The sequence below is a fragment of the Bos javanicus genome, chromosome 18 (genome assembly GCF_032452875.1).
Source record: "Bos javanicus breed banteng chromosome 18, ARS-OSU_banteng_1.0, whole genome shotgun sequence".
NCBI lineage: Eukaryota > Metazoa > Chordata > Mammalia > Artiodactyla > Bovidae > Bos > Bos javanicus.
The window spans coordinates 53,230,815-53,253,478 of NC_083885.1; the positions used below are offsets into that span (position 1 = coordinate 53,230,815).

At 50.5% G+C, this 22,664-nt stretch overlaps 2 protein-coding genes across 6 annotated transcripts in view; both read right to left on the reverse strand.

Moving 5' to 3' along the window:
• OPA3 (outer mitochondrial membrane lipid metabolism regulator OPA3) overlaps nucleotides 1-5,624 on the reverse strand; it is a 69,051-nt gene extending 63,427 nt beyond the window's left edge. Inside the window, exon 1 of one of the 2 annotated variants that reach the window (XM_061388673.1) lies at nucleotides 4,036-5,624. In XM_061388673.1, the coding sequence (XP_061244657.1) occupies nucleotides 4,036-4,462 (427 nt within the window). In that variant the 5' untranslated portion in view covers nucleotides 4,463-5,624. The remainder of the gene's footprint in view (nucleotides 1-4,035) is intronic. The other variant, XM_061388674.1, reaches the window with a different exon arrangement.
• A 2,450-nt stretch (nucleotides 5,625-8,074) lies between these two features.
• GPR4 (G protein-coupled receptor 4) lies at nucleotides 8,075-18,766 on the reverse strand. 4 transcript variants are annotated; one of them, XM_061388658.1, is made up of 2 exons: nucleotides 18,658-18,766; nucleotides 8,075-10,151 (listed from the first exon to the last, which is right to left on the reverse strand). In XM_061388658.1, the coding sequence occupies exon 2, from the start codon at nucleotides 9,293-9,295 to the stop codon at nucleotides 8,207-8,209; it is 1,089 nt and encodes a 362-aa protein (XP_061244642.1). In that variant the 5' UTR covers nucleotides 9,296-10,151; nucleotides 18,658-18,766; the 3' UTR covers nucleotides 8,075-8,206. The 4 variants fall into 4 exon arrangements, with proteins under 4 accessions (XP_061244642.1, XP_061244644.1, XP_061244643.1 ...); XM_061388660.1 differs by lacking the exon at nucleotides 18,658-18,766 and adding an exon at nucleotides 15,828-18,593; XM_061388659.1 differs by lacking the exon at nucleotides 18,658-18,766 and adding an exon at nucleotides 15,669-15,815.
• Between the last annotated feature and the right edge of the window lie 3,898 nt (nucleotides 18,767-22,664).

The window sequence follows — 22,664 nt, forward strand, 5'->3', positions numbered from 1 at the left end:
TGCGTCACCGATGATTTATGCTTCGTGCATTTACTGTTCTTTCGCAGGCAGACACACCTACTCCTCCAGCTTCTACTGTGAGGAGACGCATGGCCAGGCCCACCCTCTGTGTCTAAAGAATCTTAGCCAAAGATACAGTCGCTGTATGTGTGGGTCAGCTCGGGAGGCCTGACCCAGGAGAACACACAGTAGCCATAATGCTGGAAAACTCCAGTTGCCTGGGTCAGGGGCCATGGTGAACAGCAGTTAGCAGTATGAAGACAATACAACAACATAATTCAAAAAGCGTAAATCTGATAAGTCAGTGCATTCCAACATCAAACTGCATCTCCAACCAAACCTGTCCCCCCACTGAGCTCCTGGTGCTTTCTGTTCAGCCTGCCCCTCCACCAGACTGCCTGTCACACCCCATCCACAGGAAATCCTGCTGGAGCTACCTTTCAAATAAATCTACTGCTTATTCATTACTAAGGGGAAAAAGAAAGGTTCTTTTAGTGGTCACCACCTTAACCAAGGGATCCAAGTTACCACAAATGACGGAACAAACAGACATCAGGAACCCCCTGAGGTGATGTCCTTAGGTGTTCTGAAGTGTTCCTGCCAAATATGCTCAACGTGAATCAAATCAGAGGAAACGATCAGAAAACCTCAGATTGCAGGACACTATGGAACAACTACCCCAAAGTCAACGTCACAAGGACGTTGTGGAGGAGGGCCAGCAAACTTATTCTGTGAAGGGCCACACAGTAACCATTTCACATTTGTGGACCATAGAAATCCATCTCTGTGTCCACAGACAACGTATAACAAATGGACATGGTTCTGTTCCAATAAAACTTTATTTACAAAGACAGGCACTGGGCCAGACTGCCAAACCTGCTGTAGATTAAAGGATACTAAAGAGGCATGATCATCAAATGCTGTGCGTGATTGTTGAGCTGACACTAGATTAAAAATAAAAATAATAAACAGCTTAAAAAGGACATTTTGGGGACCAGAATATGAGCTATATATTATATAGAAGCTGTATATTAAACAATATTGTCACCAATATTATTGTTATCAATGCTAAATTTCTCAGGTGTGATACTGGTTCCGTGTTCTTAGAAAATACAGGCTGAAATATTTAGGAGTTTAGAACCATGTCCAAGACTTATTTACAAATTTTTCAAGGGGGAAAAAAAAGACTGTGAGTATACATTCATGTATGATGGCGAAGACCAAACAAATCTGCTGAAAGCTAATAAGAGCGAACCAGGGGTTGAAGGGCATATAACCGATGACCATACCATTCTTTCTTTCAACTTTTCTGGGAGTGTGAAATTTTAGAAAGAAGTTGCTGGAGAAAGAGTGTGAGGCAGTGGACAAGTGACTTCCCCACTCACCTGGAGTCCTGTAGTCATCTCCTCCCTGCAACCACTCTCACCCTATGATTGCCAAAAGGATCACATGAAAAGTGGTCTCAGATCCGGTCCCTCCTCTGCTCAGACCCTCCAGTGAGTCCCAGCCATTCAGAGGGGTCCACAGGCCCTGCACAATCTGCCCCCTTCCCGCCACCTGCTCAGCCCTCAGCCTCTACTCTGTCCCTCTGTTCAGCCACACTGGCTTCCTCGATGTTCATCAAGCATGCCAGCTGCGTGCTCACCTCAGGGCCTTGGCAGGTGTGGAGACTTCGGGTGAGAAAGCTCTTCCCCCAGACACCCGCACTGCTGGCTCCCTCCTCTCCTCATATTGTCGATGAGGTCACCCTGATAATCCTATCTAAACTTCACAACCGTCCCCCAAATACTCCTCCTTCTGCATCCCTGATGTTTTCTCCAGAGCAGTTTGTGCTATCGAATATATTTCACACTTTACTGCTTTCTTTATTGTCTGACTTTCCCCCAAAGCTGAGAATGTAAGGTCTCCTGAAGACAAAATGTTTTGCTTTTTCTTCTCTGCTGTATCCATAACATCTACACGACAGCCACAACTCAGAGCCATGCACTGACCTACCATTTTACATCCACTTACTCCTCACAACAACAGGATGAGATAAGTATTATTTATAGCATAAATGCATATGCAGCATATACACAAAATAGGAATAATAACAGTGTCTAACTCAGAGTAATTGGTGAGGACTTAATGCTGTGAAGTGCTTAGCACACTGCCTGGCACAAAGTGAGTGCCCATTAAATGTCACTATTATATAATACCCACTGTACAGAGGAGGAAACTGAACCTCAGAGGGGTTAGTGACCTGCCCAAAACCACCTGGCTGAGAAGGGGGGGACCCCAGTTTGGAACCGATGTCAGTTTGACTCAAGTTGCTGCTTTTTAAACCACAACACTAAGACATCCCACGGTGTCTGGGAGAAAGGCAGTGGCAGGAAACAGAAACCAGCTCTGGGAATCCAGAATGCAGGGTTTAAGTCCCGCCTTAAAGGGCCAGGGTTTAAGTCTGGCCCAGACTCCACGTGTAACCTCAGCAATTCTCTTCTGCTCTCAAGACTTTAGTTTTCTCTTTGATAAACTGCAGGGAGTCATTTCCCCTCCCTGACATGGGGACAAAACAGTGTGAGAGTCAAATGAGAAAGCTTATAGGAAAGCACTTCAGTAACTGAAATCCAACATTTCTCCATTCTAAGATCTGCAACTCTGGCAGACAACCGACCAAACACCAAAAGATTAAGAATTCCAGGCCCTGCAAAGCAAATTTTAGGCATCCAAACTTGTAAAGAAAAGAAGTGTGGTTCCCTTAACCATTTGGCCTTTGCACACGCTCCTCCCTGTCCCTCAACATTATCCGTGTCCCTGTGCTGTCTGCTGACATTCTTCTCACCCTTCAGTTCCCAGCCCAGAGGTTTTCTGCCAGGAAGCTCTCCCTGAATGCTACATCAGGTCAAGTGTCCAGTGGGCTTCCTTATCCAAGCTCTGCCCACTCTGGGTCATCACCTTGAAGGATGGGCCTGTCCTCACCCAACTGTGAGTTCCTCGAGGGCACAGACTAGGGCTGGCTTGATTCCTGCTGTTTCACCAGCACTGCCCAGCACAAGGCCAATCACAGGGTAGACACTCAGAAAACACCAACCAAATGAAGTACCAGCTGGATTAATGGTGGTTCCCTGACCTAGCAAATTAGGTTAAATTTCCTTATTCTTTGCTCCCACAGGCCCCTAGCACATAGATCATCTTCTCACAGTAGCCCGTATTTTAAATGTTTACTATGCCCTTCGGATCTCAGCTCAGGCAGCCTTCCTCCAGAGTCTAGACAGCTTTCCCGACCCCACGCCCCTGGGTCAGGAGGTCTCTCAGCTCTGGAGTTGGCACCATCCTGTCCGCTCTGGAGTGACAACGATGGATCATAAATGTGTCTCCCAGCCCAGCAAAAAGCCAGAACGGCCTGTCTACTGAATGAATGGAAGAACAAATATGGTGTATGTGTGGATTAATAAATAGACGGATGAATGTCCACTTTAGTTAAAATGACTCCTTTAGCCAGATTCCCATGTCAGGACTCCAGACTTTGCCCGGAGCCACGCCCCTAACCTAGGCCTATTCCCCGGAGTCCAACTGGGACAAACGAATGACCTAAACAGATGAAAAAAGCACCCCTGACTTCCCAGGACGGGAGGGAAACTGAGGCACGAGGTGGCGTTTGAGGAATGATGCCACACAAGGATGATTTGGCAAATGACCCGGTCAAGTTTTTCCTCAGCTCTCCCCAGGTCCTCTCAGTCCTGGCATGCCCCGCCCAAATCACTCCCGTTGCCCACACTATTGGCTCGTCTAGACGTCAATCTTCTCGCGCTCTTTTCCTCTATTGGCTAATATTCCCAAATCAAGCGCGGGCACTTTGTACCGCCCTTCACCCCATGCCCGTTCTTACTATTGGGCTATTCGTATGCCCCTCTTCAAGGAACCCTCCCTATTGGCGTCAAGACTCTGCCGGTTCGGGCTGTGATTGGTTGTGAACAGAAGCCCATCTCCTGAGCAACCACCTGAGAAGGATTAGAGAATGGAAAGGTTGGAGGGACGTGGGGTCAGACTCACGCTGAGCCGGCGGGAGGCAGATATAGGTCTTGAAGAACTCGCTTCGGCGGGCGGCCTCCTTAATGCGGTTGGCAAGCGGCTTGCTGACCTGCCGGATGCCCAAGTATAGCAGCTTCGCCATAGGGAACGCGCCCACCACCATCTTGGCGGTCGCAAGGGGAACACGCAACCTTGCTGACTGGGAGGGGCGCCTCAGATCGCTCCCTCCTCCCCCGCCCTCTCGTCGCCGTGCGTGCGTACGTACGTGCGTACGCCCCGGGGGAACCGCTGGGGCGGTCCATGACGTCACGGCGTAGACGCTGACGCTCCGACGTCCGCTCCTATGAATATGCAAATATACGGCGGAAGTGAGGCTGTCAGAGGGTGGTACCGTTAAACGGCTGCTGTAGCCTATATGGGTTCCCACGCCCGCTTCGGCTGACGTCATCGCCTTCCTCCGTGACGTGGCGTACCTGCGCGGCTTCTCCAAAAGAGCAGTCTTAATTAGTCCTAGTTAGGGCTCAGGCATCCCAAATGCACCTTCTCTCTCAGTTTAGAGCTCTCACTGGTCGTGAGAAACTAGCCAGGTAACCTGTAGTGAGATCCCAGCTCTGCGGTTTACCTGCTGTGTATGGCGAGTGACTTAACCTCTCTGAGTATCAGCATTCCCATCTACAGAATAGAAATCATAAGAAGGCACATTCCTTATTAGATTGTTACGAGGTTTGCATGAGAATCTTGAAGATAAATACATAATGAGTGAACTATGTTAAGTGTTTAGAATGATGCGAATCACCCAACAAACAGCCCTTATAACTGCACAGGTATTAGCATTGTTATTGCTAACTTGAGCATGAGGGTTCATTTCATCTCCAGAAACAGCTGTTTCAACCCTTTCCCAAGTAACTGACAAACAGGCCTAAAAAGGGGCCAGGGGAGTGGCACGAGGTCCCTCGGCCAGGAGAGGTTGATAGCCCAGCCTCTTGGCTAATAAACTTATCCGTTCTCAAGCAGGTCCACTTCCTCTGTTGGGGAGGAGGGTCCCTAGGGAGCTGGCTCAGGAAGGAGTTTAAAGAACATGTCCCAGACTGTCATCCCTTACCCAGCGGGGAGCAAAATCATGTAAACAAGTTCGTCTGAGAGAAATGCCTGGGTGGTGGAGTGCTAATGGGTAACTGAGAGATTCTCGAAGAGGCAGAGGGCGAGGGAAAGTCCAAAGAGCAGAGTTGTGTACAGGAGGAAACAAACGTTCAGGTCAGAGTCGGGGGACCCAGGGCTTTCCTCGGCAACCGCTCTGACTCCCTGTGTGGCTTTTGTCACTTTCCTGGCCCTGATGGACTCCCATTTCTCCATCTGAGATAATGGTGATACTGACATGTATGAACCCTGATATTCTAAATTACTAAGAATGCCAAGACTCCATGAAAACAACTCCTCTCCAGGATCCCTGTTGGACTGAAGGTGTGAAGGAGCTTGGGACCTATTCCAGATCCATCACCCACTCACTGGGAACCAACCACTCCCCCATTTTACAGACTGACCAACTGAGGCCAGAGACTTCACAAGGATTTATCCAGAGTTCCATGGGTAATCAGGAGAGAAACCCCTTGGGTTTCTTGAGTCCCAGCCTAGAGTCTTCTCCTAATTCCAAGAACCGACTTGGGAGTGGGGCTCAGGTTCCACTTGATGCATTTAGGAAACTTTTAAACTTGTACATGATTTTTTTGTGTATAATTCACTACTGTTTCCTCAGCTCCTAGAACAATTTCAGGCATACAGTAGGTGCTCAATACTTGTTGAATGAATGGAAATGAGCATTTGGTGGAGGGGTAGTGTTCAAGCTTTCATCCGATTCCCCAAGGGGCCCATGTTCAGAAAGTTTCTGGCTCCCTACATGTTCATCCTGGTAGCTGTACTGCAATGAGACAGGGTGGGAAAATTATAACACCCCCCCCCACCCCAGCCAACCACCAGATCCCAGGCCTCCCTCTTTTCTTTCTCCCATAACACCAGAGCCCCAACTTCCTGCATCTCAGTGACCCAACCCTCCTCTTGCAAAAAAGTTGTCCTCATTAAGTTCTTTATTTTCCCCCCTCATTCCCCTCCTCCTTCCTCTTTCTTTCTCTCAGGAACCTCTCCTGGGAACTTTCGGGGCAAGGGTGTATTTATGCCCGTGTGTGTGTGTGTGTGTGTGTGTGTGTGTGTGTATAGGCTTCACATCTCCTTAGCCTGGAGCCTCTTACATACCCAGAGGGGTCAAGGCCTACAGAGCTGGGTGTTTTCCTCCTCCTGCTCTCCAGTCTGGTTCTGGAAGGACAGCCATTCCTGGTTGACCCCTGAGGGCCAGGGGAGGGAGGGGAACGCCGTTAGCCAGGGCAGCAGCCTTGGCCACTCTGGGGCGTGGGAACAGAGGCAGAGGCGGGGAGGGGAAAGGGAACCCAGGATGGTCTCAGCACTGACTCACCGGCTGTGCGACCCTGGGCTAATCACTTGGCCTCTCTGGTGAATAGCGCCTGGGATCATTCCCAGAGTTCCTTCTAATTCAGGTCCTCTGGTCACCCTTTTCCCAGGATGGGCAAGGGACTAGGGTTACACAATCCCACAGGGCCTTGTATTTCTTCCATCATTGGATTCCTTCAAGAGAAATCCGAAAGCTGACACCAATCCTTGCTTGCTCCACCCTGACCCGGGTCCAGCTGTCAGCATCTCCTGCCTGGGCTTCTGGCTTCTGCCTTTACTTCCCATATTCTGTTCCCCACTCAGCAGCCTGGGACTCCTGTTAACATTTAAGCCAATCCCAAATGTTCTTTGCTAAGAGCCCCTCTGTGGTTCCCATCTACCTTGGAATAAAAGGCAAGGCCCTCACATGGATTCACAATGCTCTGGGACATTGGCCCCTGTCCCTACCTGTCTCATCTCCATTCTTAATGTCCTCCCACACCTCTGCTCCCACCACACTGCTGTGTGTACTTGCTGGCCCTCGAAATGCAGGCGCTCTCTTACTCCAGGACTTTCCACCTGTCGTCCCCTCTGCCTGCAGCCCTCTCCCATCTGATCCCTCGCCTCCTTCAGGTCTTTTCTCAAATGCCCCCTTCTCAGCGAGCCCTCCCCACTCTCCTGATCTAGATCAGACTCCATATCATTCTCTGTCCTCTCAATTGGCTTTATCTTGCTCCATTACCCTTACCAATTCCATTTTTTTTTTTTTTTGGCTGCACCACACAGCATATGGGGTCTTAGTTCACCAACCAGGGACTGAACCTGTGCGCCTTGCAGTGGAAGTGCAGAGTCTTAACCACTGGACTGCCAAGGAAGTCCTTTGATTCCAAATTTAATATTTATCTTTATTTACTCATTTACTGTGAGCTCCATGATGGCGGGGCCTGGACTGTCTTGGTCACTGTTTATACTGGCCAGTACAGGTATAAATAAATCTCTCTTGAATGAATGAATACCCTTCTCTTGTCCTAAGCCCTGTTCCCAAGCCTATCCTGCTCCCTGCTCCTCCAGATAGTTGGCCAGTGGCCCTTTATTTGGGTTCTGACACACTCCCTCTTCCTCCTCAGGCCTGACTTGGAAAAATCTGTTTATCTCCAAACTCTGAAATATTCTGTCCTGCTCTCTCTCTACTCTATATGACCAGGGGCTTCCCAAGACACAAGTGATTGTTCAATACTCCACTTTCCCCTTGAATCACAGACTTTTACTCCCTTGTTGGAAATAATCCTAACTTCTTTGTCTTTGCCTTTTGGAAACTTAATCTATCGGTCCCCTCCTCTAGGAAGCCCTTTCCATCCCCCAGACTGCGACAGAGGCCCTCTTGGGTTCCCCCGGCCCCTAGGCTCCCCTGTCTGAGCCCTGCCCACTCTGGAGCATCACCCTCCCGGGATAGATCTGTCTCTTCCATTGGAATAGGAGCCGTGAAGACAGAGCCAGGGCCGCCATTTGTCACTGCTGGGTCACTAGCACCACCCAGCACAGGGCTTGGCACAGTTCTACTGAATTATCATGGGGGGTCATGGCAGAGGATGATGGCTGATCAGTGACACATCAGCCTCACTGTTTTCCTATTTTCTTACATTTTATGAATAGTAACAGGGCCTTATTTACATACAATTTGCATACACTGGGCCAGAAGGGAAGGGAGTGGGGGATTAGACCGGAGGAGTGGGGGCTCTGCAGAATTCGAGGTTCACTGTGCCGGGGGCAGCATCTTCAGCTGCACCTGGTCCCCCTGGGCGAGCGGAGCTGCCACCCAGCCGGCTGCCATGGCCTTGGCCATGCTGTTCCTCTTGGAAGTGAGCGGGGTCTCTAGGGTGAGCGAAGCATTGGCCATCTCCTGGGGCTTGTCACTGGCCAGAAAGCGGAGCAGGTGGTGCAGGGCCTTGGCCACGTCACTGCGGGCGCCCTCGTTGACGAGGCAGTAGAGGATGGGATCAGCCACGCAGTTGAGGCTGGTGAAGGCCAGCGAGCTATGATATGCCGAGAAGACACGCTCCTCGAAGCCACAGTCCCGGGGGCGGCGCAGGTAGACGGCGCTCCGCGAGAGCAGGAGCACATGGTAGGGCGCAAAGCAGACCAGCACAATGGCGATGAGGCTGAGGGCCAGTCTCTTGATCTTGACCTTCTCCTGGCGCTCAGTGGACACGCTGCCCCGCACAGCCCGCAGGATGCCACGGTATGATAGCAGCATGAGCGCCCAGGGGAAGAGGAAGCCCACGAAGACTCGGTAGAGGTTCATCCAGGCCACCCAGCCCTCCATGGGGAACTTCTCGAAGCAGAAGGTGTGGTTATAACGGTCGCGGAAGAGCTCGTCATGGAACAGGGGTGCCGAGTTGGCGCCCAGCTCCGTGGCCCAGACCACAGAGCTCACGGCCACAGCTGTCTTGACACGGCGCAGGCGGGCGAACCGCAGCGGGTGGGCCACAGCCAGGTACCGGTCCACCGAGATGCAGCACAGGAAGGCGATGCTGATGTAGATGTTGGTGTAAAAGATGAACCCGAAGAGCTTGCAAGAGCCAGGGCCGTGGATCCAGTTGTCATGGTGCAGGAAGTAGTCCACCCACAGTGGCAGCGTGCAGATGTACAGCAGGTCAGCAATGCTGAGGTTCATCAGGTACACGCCCAACTCGTTGCGTTGCCTCACCTGGCGGTAGGCGGCCCACAGGGCCAGGCAGTTGGTGGGCAGCCCCACGCCAATGACGAAGATGTAGAGGGAGGGCGGGAAGAGGTGGTCCATGCGGGAGTCCACGTGGCAGCCCTCCAACGTGCGGTTGCCCATCCTTGGCACTGGGTCTTTCAGGGTGCTTCCCCTGGCCCACGGGGGCTTGGGGCCACGGGGGGCGGGAGGCCATCAGGCCCCCCTGAGCCCCCTCCTTGGAGGCTCAGGGGAACATGGTGGGAGGCAGTTCACGGGGTTAGAGGATGAGGTGGACTGAAAATTGTGGGCCAGACTGGGCAGAGAAGGACAGAGGCTTCAGAGAGAAAAGTTGGAGAAGGGATAGAATTACGACAGGAGGGAGGTTTGGGGGTGGCAGGATTAACAACGAGCTTTGTCAAGGAGGTTTTATAGACCCAACCAGAGTATAAAGGGGAGAGTATTGGGGTAACACACGATTGACCAAGGGGAGTGTTTATACGGGAGGTGAAGGCATCAGTGGGCAGTGGTGAGAGACAGAGATTTGTGGAGGATGTAGAAAGTAAGCGTGGCTATGCTGAAGTAACAGTGAGGTGAAATGTACTAGAAGACGCAGGAAATGTATGCGGTAGTGTTGAGATAGGGCAGTTCACAGTTTGGGAGCAGAGGAGACTAGGCCAGATGGATGGGGGTGCTGATACCTGACACCTCCTAGGACCCCAGTAAGAAATATGGAAATAAGGGAGGTAACCAAAGAGGCGAAGACTACAAAAAAAGGGGGGTGTCCTATGAGGGATGAAAGAGAGAGAAGACTCAGTCTGGGGAATGTGGGAAGGGTTTTAAAGAAACAGGAAGGTGGTGAGTAAGGGCTCTATCAGCACCAGGTTACCAATACCGGAAATTTAAAGGGACATGGGAGGGGCTCCAGCTTGGTCCTGGTGGGGGCTGAGCAGTTAAGACGAGGTGGCCCTGCTTCACAGTTCAAAGCTGACTGCGGTACCTGTGGGGAAAGAGAACTGTCATGAGAGGTGTCAGGGACTTCCCTCTGCTCCCCACACCCTTCTGTGAGCTCCAGAGGGTAGGCCCCTTAATGATGCTTAATCTAAGCAACAGATCACTGAAAACACAGATTTGAGATGTCAGTTATATTTTTTCCCTAATTGTTTCTTTAAAACTTTCTTCAAGAAACCATATAAAACTGGCACAAGTCTCATATCATGCTTTGGGAAATGCTGAACTAGTCTCACCTATCATATCATAAACATTGAGACAGGGTCCAGAGAGGCTGGGTCACTCCCCTCAAGGATGTACAGCAAGGCAGTGATAGAATCAGCTTCCTACTCTTAACCCAGGGCACTGAATTCTTGACAATGATGATGATGGTAGTGATAATAACAACCAAAGTTTTTCTGAGTCCTATTACATAGCAGATCTTGTCTTTAGTACTTTATGGATGTGAGTTTAAAATTTTCAAGAACCTTATGAGGAAAGTACTGTTACTCCCCTATTTGACAAACTGAGGCACAGAGAGGTTCAGAGACCTATCCAAGGTCCTGATAACGGGAGCGGGGAAAATCTTGGCTTTCGCCTCCTTTCTCCAGCCTGAACGTCAGTTTTCACCCAAGAATAATTGGACAGAAAGGGGCCCTGGTCTGACAGCCCATGGAAGCATAGCTGCAGGGGGCTGGGGCAGGGAAGTTATGAGAACTCAATTGACCAAGGGGGAGCCCTAGGGGCAGTGCCAGGAATCCCCTCCCTCAGAGACCACCCCCTTCATTGTCTCTTTCCGCTTCCCTCTGACTTCCCTGAGTGAGAGTCTTGGGCCTGTCGTGCCCTGGTCCTGGGGAGATCTTTAAGCACAGGGAAAAAGACAGTGTTGGACCAAGCCCTGGACCACTGTCAGCCCCCAAGAGGATGGGAGTGAAGTCCTGAAGTAGAGGCATCTTTAGAGGCCATTCCATCCAGCGGTTTGCATCAGTTTGTAGGCTGTGGAACCACTTTTTAAAAAAACATATCTCAACAGGAAACCTCATCTAAGACAGTGAAAAGGGGAAGCTACTCTGTGCTCTAGATAAAAGGAGGTGGTGGGAGGAAGTCCACCTCTGAAGAGTCCCCAGGACACATTTTGAAAACCAGTGGTTGACTCAGTAGGACAGATGAGGAAACCGAGGGGCCAAAGAGGGGAAGGGATGAGACCCAAGGCATCCAGCAGGCTCACGGGAACCTCCCCGGTGCCTGAGCAGTGTCTTCCCATGGGAGAGTGCTCTGGGCTCTCCCTAACCTCCACACTAAATTCTGTGCCCACGCGTGTCTCTAAAACCCCGGCCGCTGCCCACTCTGCTCCACCACGACCACTGGCTTGGACCTTACGGTTGAGCCTCCCTGAGGATTTCCTGCCTGCCACTCTGGCTTCCCTCCACTCACTCCCCACGTGGCGGCCCCATGTGGCGGCCAGGCAGGTCTCTCTAACATGTCAGTCAGCTCTTGTTATTAAATCCTTCTCTCCTTGAAATCCTCCAATAACTTCCCCATGGACTTGGGACAAAATCCCAAGTCTTTCCCCAGATGACAAGGCACTGCCTGCCCAGCCTCTGCAGCCTAGTTGACTTTCATACCCACCTCTCCCTCCCCCTCAGCAGACTCAAGGCTGGACCTTCTTTCCAGCCTCACCACCTCTGTCCTTCCTTCAGATCTACTTAGGACTAGCTCCTATATCTCCATCACTTCCTCAGGGTGGCCCTCTGTACCCACAGTCCTGCCCACCCACACCCACACACTCTGTGTGGAGGAATTACAGGGATCACAGAATCTCAAGATAGGGCTCTTCTTTTCCAGGAGGTTACATCCTATTTGAGGAGAACTTCAGTTCATCCAACATCTGAGTGCCTCCTCTGTGCCCCGCATAGGACTGAACACTGGAGATAAAATAAGACATGATTTCTGCCATCATAGATGGCTGGTGGGAGAGAGGTACACATGTCTGTGAGGTGCTTTTTGTTAGTTTATTCACAGCTGGAAAAGGTTGTTGTAAAAGTCAAGGTAAGAAAGAGGACTGAGTCAGGACAGAGGCAATGGCTATGAAGTTGATGTTAAAGGGATAGACTGAATAGATTGGGTACTTGGAAGTTCAAGAAGTGAGGGAAATCTGTCATTATTCAAGGAAATTTAGAAAAGGCACAAATGAAAAATGAAAATATGCTTATCCATAGTCCCAGTGCTTCCTTGGTGGCTCTATGGTTAAAAAAAAAAAAAAAATCTGCCTGCCAACGTAGGAGACAAGGGTTCCATCCCTGGGTTGGGAAGATCCCTTGGGAAAGGAAACAGCAACCCACTCCACTATTCTTGCCTGGGGGAAAACCCATGGACAGAGGAGCCTGGCGGGCTACAGTCCGTGGGGTTGCAAAAGAGTCAGACATGACTGAGCAAGAGTCAGACACGACAGAGCGACTAAACAACTCTCTTCACATCACCTTGCATCCTGTTTGTGTCTGCCTGTCTGTCTTGAGTGGATATCTCGGGAGGGCAGGGACTGTATATTGACTGTTGTAGCTCTCGCCAGCACCCAGGACAGGCCCAGCATACAGTAGGCACTCAATAAATGCCTTTGGCTGAGGGAACAGGCATTTGGTCAGCCACTGCTTCCACACAGGCACCACCTCCCCTTGAGGCAGCAGCACCCCCCACTTCAAGCTCCAGCGAGTCCCTGCAGGGTCCCAGAGATAAAGAGATGAGGAAGGAAAAAGTGAAAAGGGCAGGCTCTCTCTGCTGCATAATTGACTTTGAAAGGTCAGGGCTGAGTCCCGCTTAGTAAGTCCTACCCCCTGTGGGGTCCTCCGCAACAGAAGAGCTGCCCCCACCCCAGACTCACAGACACTCCTGGATCCTGTGGAGATGGGAGGGAGGGGGCTTGCTCCCGACTGGAACAGTACAATCCGGTCCCTCCCTTTGAACTGAACCACCCCTCCTCCAGCCCAGAACAAATCACTCAAAACACCTCTCTCTCTCTGCCCTGGGTCTCTCCTTCAGCCTGTAAGACCAAGGGAATTACTTCTCCTTCAGGAGCCTCAATGGCACCCCACTCCAGTACTCTTGCCTGGAAAGTCTCATGGATGGAGGAACCTGGTAGGCTGCAGTCCATGGGGTCGCTGAGGGTTGGACACGACTGAGCGACTTCACTTTCATTGTTCACTTTCCTGCATTGGAGAAGGAAATGGCAACCCACTCCACTGTTCTTGCCTGGAGAATCCCAGGGACAGGGAAGCCTGGTGGGCTCCCGTCTATGGGGTCACAGAGAGTCGGACACGACTGAAGTGACTTAGCAGCAGCAGCAGGAGCCTCAGTTTCTCCTTCTGCATGAAGGGGAGGTGGGACACAACTTTTATATCAGTTGCATCACAGATACAAAAATCTTTGGGACTTCCTGGTGGTCCAGTGGTTAAGGCTCCTGGCTTCCACTGCAGAGGCTGTGGGTTTGATCCCTGATTTGGGGAACTAGGATCCTGTATGCTGCATGGCATGGCCCCTCCCCCACCCCCCCCAAAAGAAACACAGAAGAAAATATCAACTTGATACAAACTTACAGAAAATTGAAGAGGATGAAACATCTCCCAACTTATTCACAGGGAACTATATTCAATATCCTGTGAGAAATGAAATATTTCCTGCCGTATCAGTAAAAGAGGATGTCACAGTCACCAGCAACTGCGGCCACAATGGATGGTGAGCTGGTGAGCCTTGAGGGAACTCAGGAAGGAAAGAATACCTGCCATCTAGCAGCCATCAGACTGCAACCACTCCCCGTGGTGAGTCCCCCCCACCCCCAGAAAGCTCAGGATGTGAAAACACAGGATACTGGCCCCAGATAGCTGAGGTGCCTATCAAAGGAATGATTTCACTGAGCCCAGACTCTGGCATCTTCCCATAATACAGAGAAAAGCGCTAAATTCCCTCAACTTGGGATATCTGGTTTTCTTTAATTGACAACAATCTTCCGATGTTCAGACTACCCACCCTTTGTTGCAAAACATCTATATAACCTGGCTCCTTGGAGCATGTTTTCTCAGGGTGACTTGAGATGCTATCTCCCAGGCTTGAAGTCCTAAAACTTCCCACCCAGTAAAATGTAACTCTCAACTTATAGGTTATGAATAATTTTTTGGGTGTGAATATTTTCTTAACTCCACATCCGTGACAAACCATAATGGAAAGAATATTTAAAAAACAAGAATGTGTATAACTGAGTCACTTTGCCATGCAGCAGAGATTGGCATAACACTGTCAATCAACTACTGTTCTTGTTCAGTTGCTAAGTCGTGTCCAGCCCTTTGTGACCCCATGGACTGCAGCACGCCAGCCTCCTCTGTCCTCTACCATCTCCTGGCGTTTGCTCACAGTCATGTCCATTGAGTCAGTGATGCTATCTAACAGCGCCAAAATCAACTATACTTCAATTTAAAAAAGAAAATGAATTTTAAAGAAAGAAACAAAATCCTTGGTAGAGGTGATATCATCTATAAATTGTGCAGTGTTTGAACAATTATTACTATTCCACAGGCACTGGGGAGCTGACATGAGAAATGAACCAGTTCATAACGGAAGGAGGCAGTGAGCCTGGAGAAATTCCCTTTGTCCCACCCTCTCAAGAACCCCCCAGTTCTGCTGAGGCTGGGGTTGGTACACAGGCCGGAGACTGATTTCCTGCAGACAAAGGAAATGTACTTCCCATTGCTAATTTCCTCCAGGGGACACTCGCCCCTCCCTCCTCCTCCGGTCCCTCTACTTCAACCCACCTGCTTCTTGGGGGATGCTAGGCGTGGGGGGAGGGGCATTCAACCCTCTCTTCTCCCCTACCTGAGATATGCCCAACATCAACCCCACCACATATAAAGATAGCATGGAATGGCAGACTCTTAGAACTCCACAATGCAATAAACCTATATGCCACAACTGGGGGCACAAGGTTATTTGACTCCTACCTGATACAGACGGGGAAACTGAGGCCCAGGGCCACAAGGCAGTTAGCTGTCTAAGTCACATGACGTGTCAAGGCTGCCTAGATCGCTAGTTCTTAACAAAAAAGAATGTTTTCTCTCTTCCCTCCCTGCACTCTTGTAATTTTTTCTCAAGTCTTTCTGGGGTTCTCAGCCCTCTTTGAGACTCTGCTGAAAACCCCACAGACTCTCTCACCACCAGAAGGCAAGTGATCTCGGGGGTCTTGCATGCCCCTCCATCACCTGACTCCCTTGCCCAGCACTCTCTCCCCCAACCCCACACCCCCGCTCCCTCCTGGTCCCTGCTGGTCCCTCCCAGAGGGCCAGGGAAGAGAGATAAGTTGGGAATGTGGAGCGATAGTGGGGAGACAGAAAGGACTGTCAGACCCCTGACCCCACTTTGCACAGTCTTAGCTGCTCAAGCCAGGCTCCAGAAGCGACTTCTCAGTCCAGCAAGGCTGAAGGCTTGGGGGTAGGGGGTTGAAAGGGCAAGAGGGAGAGGTAATACAGCCCCCGCACCCACTCACCACCAGCCTTGTCCTAGAAGCCTCCAGGTCATCTCTCTCACTCCCCGCTTCCCTCCTCTGAAGGCTCCTGCTCCCCTGTCAGCCCCCTGGGGACCAGTCAGCTCCGGTAGGTCTGCTCATTAGGGGAACGAAATGTGATCACAGAGCCTCGCTCCCCACCTGGCGCCTTGGCGGCTGGCCGGCGAGAACCGGGGACAGTCAGGCCACCGAGACCATTCCACTGGCCCCATTTCTACCGAAGGGATCCCCATCCCCTCCACATATGTCCCCCACACCACCCAGAAGGGACACCAGGGAGGGTCCTTGACTCTACTCCTCTGATGTTCTAGATTCCCAAGGCTCTCAGATCCTCAGATTCTATTGTTAGTCCACGCCATGGTTTACTGTTCTATTATTATAACCTTTTAGAGCTTTACCTTCCTTCCATTCTATTATTATTATTATGGCGGCTTTCCACACCCCTACCCTCTAGGTTTCCAATATCCCAGGAAATTCACATTCCAGGATTCTCAAGTTCTATTGTTAGAACGCTCTATGATTAAAAAAAAAAAAATTGTACAACTTTCATAATATATTATTAAACTCTTAGTGATCATTATCTTTGCTCAGCAAACACTTATCTGTATTTCCCCTTTCTTTTTTACAGATATGGTGAACCCCACTTCCTTTTTTCTCCATTTATCTCTTCCGGTTTTTTTTTTTTTTTAACATTCCAGCAGCCTGAAGTTCTAAAATTGTGCAAAATTGTAAAATACTAAGAATTCAATTTTGGCAGGGGGTGGGTAGTCACATTTACCTGGCCCCTAAATTCTCTCCTCCTGGTGGGGACACTAAGAGCCCAGGCTGCCTCTCTATACCTGGCCCAGAAACTTTGTCTCATCCCACCCCACTGGATCACATACTGGCTGAGGCTGAGTTATTATTTGTCTAGACACAAACCAAATTATAGGCCCCGTCCTGCAGGAGCAGTGGGCTTCATGGGGAGGGTCAGGAGACAGAGTCAGTGGGGAGTTAATCGCTGCCCCCTCTCCCCACTTCCCCTCTTCTCTTCCCTCCTTCTCTGAAATTCCACCCCTTCCACTCCAACCAACTCTTATCCCCTCTCCCTCTCCACCACCATGGTTTTAGAAATACTTTCTCTCCTCTGCTTCTAAAATTGCTCCCTCCTGGGTTCCAGCCATTCACACTCACCCTGGCATTCTTCCCTGTTGCCTGTGAAGACCTCCTTCCCCACATTAATCTGAGGTAGTAGCAGCAAAAGAAGCCAGTACTTTGGATTTGGGCTTCAGTGGAACCGGAGTCCCAACCCAGCCTGAAACTGACTCACCTTGGGGACTTCTACACTTGGGCCTCAGTTTCCCCATCTCTGAAATGGGGGTTTAGTCTAGCTGGCTCTGACAGCACTTTTGAGCTCTCGACTGCGACCACTGAAAACTGCCAATATTCCAAAGCCCATCTTTTTGGACTGAAGGATTCAAATACCCCAAGACCTTTAACTTGAAGGTTTGAGCTCTCCCAATCCTCCTTTCAGATCATTCTCACATACTTGGGTCCTTTCATGCAAAGACTTCACATTCAAAACTGATGATACTCTAATTAAAAAAAAGAGTTCACTAACTTCTTGATGCTATGATTCCCAGAGTTTTGGAGCTCCCCCCGCCAAAAAAAACCCATCAATCTCTCTCATTTTCTCCTACTGAAACCCCGCCCAGAGAGGACAACCTCCCCATCCTCACCCCAAACCTGAAGTCAAGCTCAACCACAGAGACAGAGTTGGGGGGCCCTTGGTGAATTCTTCCCCTGTGGTTTAGCCGTAAAGAATCTGCCTGCAGTGCAGGAGAAGCAGATGCAGGTTTGACCCCTGGAGGGGAGGATCTCCTGGAGAAGAAAATGGCAACCCACTCCAGTATTCTTGCCTGGAAAATCCCATGAACAGTGGAGCCTGGCGGGCGGGGACAGTCCACGGGGTCGCAGAGTTGGCCACAACTGAGCTCGCAGGGACACACTGGTGAGTTCAGGAGAGGTGTGGCTGGTGGAGGGCCCTGGTGGGGGGTGATGAGGGGTGCGGCCCCCATCATCTTCATCTCTGCCCTCCAGAAAATCCCCCAGCCCTCATCCCACCTGAGTATATATGACATTCATCCCACAGTCGATGCCTCACAGAAATTCCAGAGCTGTCCTTCAGGGTGCTTGGGGGGGCGGGGGGCGGGGATGAAGCCGAGACAATAAGGAGTTAATGGGTGACCCAGCCAAATCCTGGACTGGAGGAAGTTGGGGAGGAAGTTCACCCCCTCCCCCAGCCAGGAATTCCTGAAATTGGAGGGTGGGGTGGGTGCGACCTCCAGAGCAGTGGGGTGACTCTGTTAAGGGGGAGCCCAGGTCACAGGGGTACTCAAAGTCCACCTGCCCCAGGTGGTAATCCTATTGCCCCCTACCCGACTCCCAAGAAGACCCTCAGCCCAGGGGAAAGTTGGAGAAGGATGACGACGGAGTGAAGTTGCCAGAACCGGGTCTAAGATACATGGAGACAGAAACAGAGGGATACAGAGAGATACAGAGACAGGAAGAAAAAAGGCAAAGAGATGCCCAGAAACAGGGAGACGGAGGTAGAGAGATCCGTATAGACTGAGAGTTCATCAAGACCCAGGGATCCAGGCAAACGGAGTGACAGAGAGACACGGAGAGGCAGAGATAAAAGATATCAACACAGAGACATCGAGATGGCTAAGGAGAGACACGAGCAGAGGAAGAGGGACCGCAGATCCAGACAGACATCAGAGACAGACAGAGAGATGGAGACAGACCCAGAGACAAAGTCAGTCGCGGAGACGCAGGGAGAGCCAGCCCCAGAGAGGGGCGGGGACCGAGGCCACGCGGGAGACTGAGGCAGCGGACCGACGCGGGGACGCAAAGCCCGCGAGGGGCGCGGGGAGGAGCGGCCGCCGGCGGCCGCGGGACCTGCGCGGACCGGGGAGAAACCGGCGCCTACCTGCGCGTGGCGGCTGGACGGGGCGGGCGGCGCCTCTCCCTGCGGCTGGGGGATCCGGGATCCGTGGCGGCGCAGGGACCCGGCGGCGACTCCTCCCGGCCCCGGGCCAGAGCCACCAGCTGAGGCCCCGCCCCGCCCGGACCGGGCCCGCCCCCGTTAACCCCTCCATTGTCGCTCCCCCTTAACCCCTTCACCCCACTAAAGCTTTCCAGCTCTGGAGAAACCTCACCTGCTGGTGAAACACCCCCGAGTCCTTCAACGTCCCCAGCCTGGAAGCCTCCATCTCATAAATTCCTTTGCTTACCCTCCCTCCAACCCCGCACTCCAACTAGATCAAGCCTTAAGCTATGGGGAGGTGTGGGACGGGGGTTTAGGGAGACCCCAGACCTAAGTCATTAACTTTTTGGTCATTGCACTCCCACTTCCCCAAGGGAGAGAATGAGGGGTCTGTTAGTTCCCCATGCCCATGGTCAGGGCCACCCCTGGAAGGAATCTCTCCTGGGGTTTCCAGCTCCAGCCCTGCCTCTTGGCCAGACTTAGGCTGGTGACCTCTGTGTGCCTCCGTTTCCTCTTCTGATGCTGTGGTCTCTCACAGTCCTTTTATCAAGAGGACGTCATACTATAAAGTCTGTAAAACATCACCCGTCCCCCCTCCCCCCGCCACGACCTTCTTTCGCCCTGCTTTATTTGCTTTTCCCCAAAGAAAGTGTCCTAACAGTCTGTGTATTCCACTTTTTTTGGTTGTTTTTCTAAATATCTGCCTTCCCACTAGGAGGAGTGTCATTTTTCTGTTGGGTTACTTTACTACACGATACATGTGCAATACACGTTGTTTTCAAGGAGTAAATACATGAATGTTAAGTGCTGCAAAAATATTTGCTGATTTTTATGTTATCATCATGTCCTTCATAAACTGATCCATTCTTAGGCGAAGCACTTTGGACAGACCTGGGATGTAACACTCAAAAGTGACAACTAATAAAAAAATAAAACAAATTTTTTTTAGAAAAAGTGACAGCTAGGAATTCCTTGGTGGTCCAGTGGCTAAGACTCTGAGCTCCCAATGCAGGGAACCTGGGTTCGATCTCTGGTCAGGGAACTAGATCCCATACTCAGCAACTAAGATCTGGCACAGTGTGTGTGTGGAGGGGGGAAGTGACAGCTATCGGGCTTGCAAATTCTTTTTTATTTATTATTCTTTTATTATAATTATAATAATTATTGGGGCTTCCTCAGTGGCTCAGCTGGTAAAGAACCCATCTGCCAATGCCAGAGATGCAAGAGACAAGAGTTCGATCCCTGGGTGGGGAAGATCCCCTGGAGAAGGAAATGGTAACCCACTCCAGTATTCTTGCCTGGAAAATTTCTTGGACAGGGGAGGCTGGCAGGCTACAGCCCATGGGGTCGCAGAATCAGACATGACTGAGCGCGCATGCGCACGCGCGCTCTCTCTCTCTCTCTCTCTCTCTCTCTCTCTCTCTCACACACACACAGTGATAATTATTATTTTGGCTGCTCTGGGTCTTCATTGTGGCATGAGGGCTTCTCTAGCTGAGGTGCACTGACTTAGTTGCCTCATGACATGTGGGATCTTAGTTCCCTGACCAGGCATGGAACCTGCTTCCCCTGCATTGGAAGGCTGATTTTTAACAACTGGACTACCAGGGAAATCCCTGTTTATTTATTTTGAGAATAAAAATGCTGGGATCTTAAGGGAGAAGCCCAGTAAGTTGTGACAAACAGATACACCCATGTGACTAAGCCAAATTAAAACATAAACATTCCATCACCAGCGACCACTGTTTGGTTTGGTGTTTTGCTCCTTTCCAGGGCACTCACTCTCTACTTTACCCCCAGAGACACTCCATGCCTTTTTTTTTTTTTTTTTTTTTACTGGAAATGAGTGTTGCCTGTTCTAGAACTTCATAGAAATGAAATGAAACAGTTCTGTTCTGCTTCATTTAAGGTAGCTATTATAATCACTCACTGTGTGGCCTTGGACAAGTGACTTCACCTCTCTGAACCATAGTACCCCTTTCCTCTCGGGGCTCTGGAGGCACATAGAAAGTAAGAGTTAACCAAGTACCCAAGTGACCTGCAATGCACACAGGAATAAAAGCTTTTTCCTTCCACCCTCCCTCAAGGGGAGAGGCAGAGAGACATACCAATGGAAGTGTCAAGAAGAGTTTAGCCCCTCCCCACAAATAACCCCAGGTAAAGTTTACCAGCTTTCAGACAAGTCCTCCGGTCAGCTCCTTGGCCATCCCAAGGTCCTTCTGCAGAGAAACTCTGAGGTGCCCTGGTGGGTGAGGGTCTCCTTCTCTCATGCACACACCCTAAGTTTATGATGTGATTCAGTTAGGATCCTGACAGGAAACAGGTAGCCATTCAGAGAGCTTGTGTACTGAATAGCTTCAGTAGCACCAACTCTTTGCGACCCTGTGGGCTGTAACCTGGCAGACTCCTCTGTCCATGGGATTGCCATTCTCTTGTCCAGGGGATCTTCCTGATTCAGGGACCGAATCCAGGTCTCCCACACTGCAGGCAGGTTCTTTACCGTCTGAGCCACAAGAGGAGCTATAGCTCTCGATAGAGAACACAGCCACTGGCAAAACTGCAGGGATGCAGAGAGAGGCCTGGAAAATAAATACTCCAACCTCTTCCCCCACGACTGACCTTCAGATTTCCTGTCAGTGCTTGTAACGGGAAGAACCCAACCAATAGACTCTCGTGCATGGAGTCCACACAGGGCACTCTCACAGTACCCAGAGCTGGAGGAGAAAGGCTGAGAGTGACCCCTTGGGTGCACTGTGGAGAATCACCTGCACGCAGTTCAGTTCAGTTCAGTCGCTCAGTCGTGTCCGACTCTTTTCGACACCATGGACTGCAGCACGCCAGGCCTCCCTGTCCATCACCAACTCCCGGAGCTTACCCAAACTCATGTCCATCGAGTCGGTGATGTCATCCAACCATCTCATCCACTGTCGTCCCCTTCTCCTCCGGCCTTCAATCTTTCCCCGCACCTGCACTATTCTCCCAGAACTTTCTAGGCATATTTTTCCACGCAGGTCTGAAGCTGGGCACAAGGGGGCGCCAGAGCACCAAGACCCAGGGAAAGGGATGCTTCGATGGAGCTGGACCACTTACTCCCTAGAACTTGGACAGTAGGGAAGGGTCTAAAAGCTGGAGGACAGGAAAGGAGACTTTGATCCCAGGAAAGGAGAGTTTGATAGAAAACCTAGGGGTCTGGAGTCGGGATATGATTGCTGGACTCTGCCTATCGAATGGGAGTTGTCTGGGTGGACAAGTTCAAAAGGGTGTACCAGCAGGGAAGGAACAGCATGTGCTGAAGCTCAGAGGCATGAAATGTCACAGGCAAGGGCAAGTACTGGCGATTCAAGTGGCTGGAGATAAGAGATGGGGACAGTAGAAGATATTGGCTTAAAAAGGAAGATCAGAAACGAGGGGAAAACAAGGGCAGCTAACATTTAATGACCGCTTAGTACAGTCAAAGTACCATTCTAAGCACTTCATGTGAATAACTTAGACTGGAAACTGCATCTCTGCCTCTCCTAGTTCTCCAGTTTGCTGATTGACCCAGCAGATCTTGGGACTTGTCAGTTTCCACAATTGAGTGAACCAATTCCTTATAATATATAAACTCCGCTGGCTCTGTTTCTCTGGGGTTTTCTCTGACTGATATACTACTTCAAAACTGAAACTAGATGTTATCAAGCAGGATATCCTATCACTAATCTAAGGACTTCTTTAGTATATCGTCCCATACCTAAAGTATGTTCAGCCCAGATGACAGAACTCATTGTACTTATTAGGGCTTGTTAACTAGCCAAAGACCAGAGAGAAAATATACTTATATATAAACAGCAGGTATAATTTGGAAATACTGTAGAAACAAAAGGGAATTTATAACCTTTTCTTCCTGAAAAAATCCATACATGTGACAAAACTGCACACACACACATACACACAAGAAGACGTATAAAACA

Excerpts from the sequence above, each read along its gene's own strand:
- GPR4 (XM_061388658.1), bottom strand. The coding sequence starts at position 9,295 with ATGGGCAACCGCACGTTGGAGGGCTGCCACGTGGACTCCCGCATGGAC.